The sequence below is a fragment of the Acinonyx jubatus genome, chromosome B3, assembly GCF_027475565.1.
Source record: "Acinonyx jubatus isolate Ajub_Pintada_27869175 chromosome B3, VMU_Ajub_asm_v1.0, whole genome shotgun sequence".
In the NCBI taxonomy this organism is placed as follows: Eukaryota; Metazoa; Chordata; class Mammalia; order Carnivora; family Felidae; genus Acinonyx; species Acinonyx jubatus.
Genome location: NC_069386.1, coordinates 30,648,369 through 30,652,987, shown reverse-complemented (window position 1 = coordinate 30,652,987; position 4,619 = coordinate 30,648,369). Strand labels below are relative to the sequence as shown.

Genomic DNA, 4,619 nt, shown 5'->3' with positions numbered 1-4,619 from the left:
CTCTTCCAAGTTTTATCATTTCCTTTAGAGGCACAAAGCCCAGGACCAGCCCAGGGCACCTAGTGCATTTTTTCCAGCTTTCTTGGACCACCTGTGAGAGGGTCAGACAAGTACACATAAACCCCTTGGCCTTTCCCAGGGACTCATCAAGAACAAGAAATTGGGGAGGGTAAACCATGCCAGAGTCTAGATGACAGGGCTCACTGATCCAAAGCTCAAGGAGAAATATAGGTGGGGGACAACTCCCTGAAGAGCCCCTCCTCTCAGCTGCAGAAACTCACCTCTTGTCACCGGAAGAATTTATTCAGGATTCTGCCAGCGAAGTGACTTACATTCTCCCCATCTCTTTTCCAGAGGTGATGTTGAGTTGCACGTGGTAGGGTCTGTTTCTGAGATCCTGGAGCTCTGTGCCGCCCCCACCCTCACCTGCTAGAGTCCTTCTGTACACAGCACCCCTCCCCCCACCCAACTATGAGTTGGGCAGAATGGCTTATGAGGCTGTTATCTCTCAACAGACAGCTGTGCAGGGCTGGAGGCAGCAGCTTATCAGGGAGCCTGCAGTGATTCACAGCCCAAGTTCCAGCTTCTCTGCTGAATAGTAATTTCCAGCAGTGGATTTGTGCTCATTCTTTCTCCTCACCCTCACTCCTCCCCCTCTCCCAAGGGTGTGCTGTCCTTTCTGAGAGAGAGCAGTGAAGGGGAGATCCTACCGATGGAGATGAGGGGTTTTGTGCCAGCTTTCTGGATAAGGCTGTCAATTGGCAGGAGGCTGCGGGTTTAGGGAGCCCAGTGGGGTATGCTTCCCTTGGCAGTGACCCTCAGGAGAGTTCATTGGTGCTTGCCTTCCTTCCCTTCTCAGAAAAGCAATGTGGTAATGCACCAACCCTCAGAGGTAATGCATCAAGGGACAAAGGCCCCCTTCTGGCCACAAGCCCCTGAGGCTAGAGCCAGCCAGGGAAGGCTGGGAGAGGGAGAAGACAGAAACTGGACAATGTACCTCTTGCTCCATTTTGAGGCGATCCAGTCTCTGTGCCTGACCCTGAAGACTCCAAAGGCCAAGGACTCCAGGCTGGTGGGGACTGAGACACAGGGGGGCAGGCCAAAACAGCCTCCACCTAGGTTAAGTGATAAGGAAAAAACCTGGGGCCAGAGCCATTTTTTGTTTTTGTTTTATTGGAAGCAGGACTCCAGCTGTGAGATTCAGGGAGTAGGCATAGACTTCTGTGCTGGGTCTTTCCCTCTGGGCCAGTGGGGAAGGGGGGGGGGGGGTGTTAAAAGAGCTAGAGTCCATCCATGGAGGCACTCCTGCAGTATGACCTCAGGATGCTCCTTAAGAGCAGGGTAAGGAAAACTAGAAGGGAGTGGTGTCCCAGGGGACGTGCAGAATACACTCCCCCCCAACTCAGACTCCCCTGCCCTCCAGCAGTTGCCTTCTCACCCTTGGCCCTTAGCCACCAATGAAGATGATTCCAAGAGCTTTCCCGGGCTTCCACACTCCAGCCCCCCGCATGAATACTGGATGCCTTTAACCCTTGGGGGTCTTGAGCAAGGCTCAAGAGTCCCACTGCCCACCACTACCCACCTTCGCCCCCCCTCCAAGAAGGTCCTAGTATGGCTCAGAAAAGCTGAAGGTGGGAGTTCTGCGTCTTCAGGCAACACAAGTAGAGAAGCAACCACCCACGAAGCTTCCCTAGGGTCCCTCTCTTGTTGCCTTGTGCTCCACGCTGACAGTCTGAGGAGCTGTGTCCAGAGCACCGAGGCGTAAAAGGCTGGAGATATGTCTCAAGGTCGAGGCGCTGCGGGTGAGACCCAGCCGGTGTAGGTGGCCCAGACCCACGAGTTCTCAGGCCGTCTGGTCCTCTTCCGTAGCACTTGGCTCAGGTTGTGACCGCTTCGCTGAGCCTTCTCCAGCTGCGGGTTCCCCTAGGCTCCTCTTGGACGTCGGTGCAGTTGGCTGGGACGAGGGTGCAGGATGGGAGTTCGGGGGCTGATAGCCGGGTTGGCAGGGATCCAGTGCATCCTTGGAAAGTAGGATGGCGAGGCTGGGCACGTTCTTAAGTACACTGAGACTGGCGGCCGGCTCACCAGGCTCCTGACCCGGTGTGGGCCCCGGCGGGAGGCTCTGCCACACCTCGCGCACGCTCCGGTAGCGCAGCCGCGTGACCTGATGCAGGCCCGCCAGGCGGCGCTTGAGGATCTCTGCGCACGTGACGGTCTTGGTGGTGGCCCGACCGCAGCCGCTGAAGACGATGGCGCGCGTGGCTGGCTGCGCCATGCTGGCGGTGGCGAAAGCCAGCAGGTTCCGGATCTTGCTGCCCTCTTTGACCCGCATGTGCACGGCTCCCGGCGCCAGGTCCGCGAAAGGGCCGGGGCCCGCGCCGCCCCCCTCGGCCCCGCCCCCCACCGGCGCCTCCTCCGAGCGCACCTTACGGAAGTTCTCCATGCGCCGTCGTTGCCCGGACCGCGGGGACGCGGGCTTCGCCATGGGGCCGCCTCAGCCCCGGGGCTGCATGGCCGCCGGTCGCGCCCGGCAAGGGCCGGCAGGGGTAAGGGTGCGGAAGCGGCGTGGACGCTGTTGGGCGGGGTGGGACGGCGCGATCCTCGCCTCCGACTTCTCTCCAGTGGGCGCTGCTCTACGCCGCGCTCTAGGCGCGCGGTGCTCCGCGCCTTTAGCTGAGGCCCCGCCTGGGAGCCTGGAAGCCCCCGCCCCTGCCGCCAGGCCCCGCCTCTAACTCGGCTCGGCCCGCCCGCGTCCTAGCCTCTCCCGCCTCCAGAATCCAGTCGAGTCCAGACACTGGGGCGTGGGAGCGGTGCGCACCGGCAGGTGTAATGGCAGCGCCAGGGGGTGACTTGCCAGAGGAAGTTCCCCCATAATCGCCAGTGCCCTCCCTAAGCCAACCCTCATTAACGGACAACCTAAATAAAAACTGCGTTTGCGATGCAAAAGCCGCTTCAAGCCGGTCCCCGAGCCCTTGCGCGTTCCAACTGAAGGCCGCCCCTTGTCCCCTCTCAAGGAGGTATTTCCGAGAGGCCTGCTGGGGCCTCTTCCCCCCCCCCCCCCAACAACTTGCTCCCGCGCCGGAGCCGCTCTTTTCGCCTCAAGGACAGCCTGTGCACGGTCAGCAGAGTGCGGAGGCGCTGGCTGCAGCTGCGCCCCGTGCCGCCCTCGGACGACTACGTCGCGGAGTGGTACTCCCAGTGCGTCCAGAGAATGGGGTCTCAGCTCGCCGCGCCTGACCGGAGCTGGAGGCTCCCGGACCCCAGTACACTCCTGGACCGAGGGGGTGAGGCTCCAGGCCAGGCTGACCCTGAGGCGAATGGGAAGAGAACAAGGAGAGACCTTATCAAGAGGAGTTAAGCTCCCTCCACCCACGCAACGTCTACTATTAAAGCTGCAGGTTTTAGGGTAAAACAGGCACTGTTCCCTGGTAATGTGGAACCCCCTTCTTCCCAGGTGGTACTCGTTGTTAGTCAGCCTGAGACCCAGTGGGGTCCTTTTTCAAAAAGGAGGCTGGATGAAGGCAGGTTTTGAGAGGGAGAAGAAAGGTGGGAAATTGAAGCCTCGGGGGCGTTATGAAACTACTGGGTGCCCTTCTCCGGGAACTCCACAGGACCGAGAGGGTGGCCCGACCTCCTACCTGGAGAGGTGGACAGTGAGAGGTGAGGCTGGGATTGAAGGACTGGTGATGGGAGGGGAGTTAAAAGGAGCTGGACCCTCCCTAGAAGTGCGCTAGGGCCTTGCCCTTCACCCTTACACCCCCTCGCTCACGCGCACAGATAAAGCGGTGCAGACCTGATCCGGGTAGGGGGTACTACCGCCGGGCGTGGCGGGGAGGTTCCCGGAGAGCTGCGGCGGGCGGGAAACCTCAAAGTGAGGGCGGCTTGACGGTGCCTGGGGGGAGCTGGGTCCCAGTCTTGAGACGGAGCTGCCAGGGTCTCCTCCCTTCTCACAGCTGTTCTCATCTCCTCGTCATCTTGTATGTCCTAGCTCTCGGCCCTGCTGTTCAGAACCCGGCTGACCCCATTTTCGCCCCTTAGGGGAGTGGCTGGACCTTTGCGCCCCAACGTATGAGTGACCGACTCTGGCCTGGATCTCCTGATTGCACGCTGGGCTCAGGAGCTCTCGGGGTCGCCTTCCACTTGGAACCGGGACTTCAGCTGTGCCCCAGCTCCCGCGAGCCCCACGGAGAACGGGCACGGCAGCCTCGATAGAACACAAAGACTGCAGCGCGTGGCGGGGCGCAGGTAACCTCAGGCAGCAATTTCGGCTAGGCCTGGAAGAAGGTCCTGGAACGGGTGAAATCTACGTTAGAACGGGCTGGTTAGGGAAGAAGCGAGCACTCCTTGCAGGAGTATGCAAGCCTAGGCTGAAGTTTCACTTGGAGGGGATACAGGCAGGGTCTGCAATTTAGAGGAAGGGGCCTGGGAGTTCCGGGTTTGCGTCGGGTTAGCCCGCGGCTGTTCTGCGTCCGCTTGGGTTGGCCCTCGAAAGCACCCTTCTCCCCCTTCTACTACTGCCAGCTGTAGAAGACTCGGATTCTCTTCGCTCCCCAGCGAAGGGAGAGCGCCAAACAGGCCCGCATTCCCTCCGGGGCCCCTCCCCTTCCCCGCTTCCTCTG

At 60.5% G+C, this 4,619-nt stretch overlaps 1 protein-coding gene across 1 annotated transcript; it reads right to left on the bottom strand.

The window, feature by feature from the left end:
* Positions 1-450: 450 nt before the first annotated feature.
* Positions 451-4,286, bottom strand: RPP25 (ribonuclease P and MRP subunit p25). Its single transcript, XM_027067794.2, has one exon. The coding sequence runs from the start codon at positions 2,483-2,485 to the stop codon at positions 1,844-1,846; it is 642 nt and encodes a 213-aa protein (XP_026923595.1). The 5' UTR covers positions 2,486-4,286; the 3' UTR covers positions 451-1,843.
* Between the last annotated feature and the right edge of the window lie 333 nt (positions 4,287-4,619).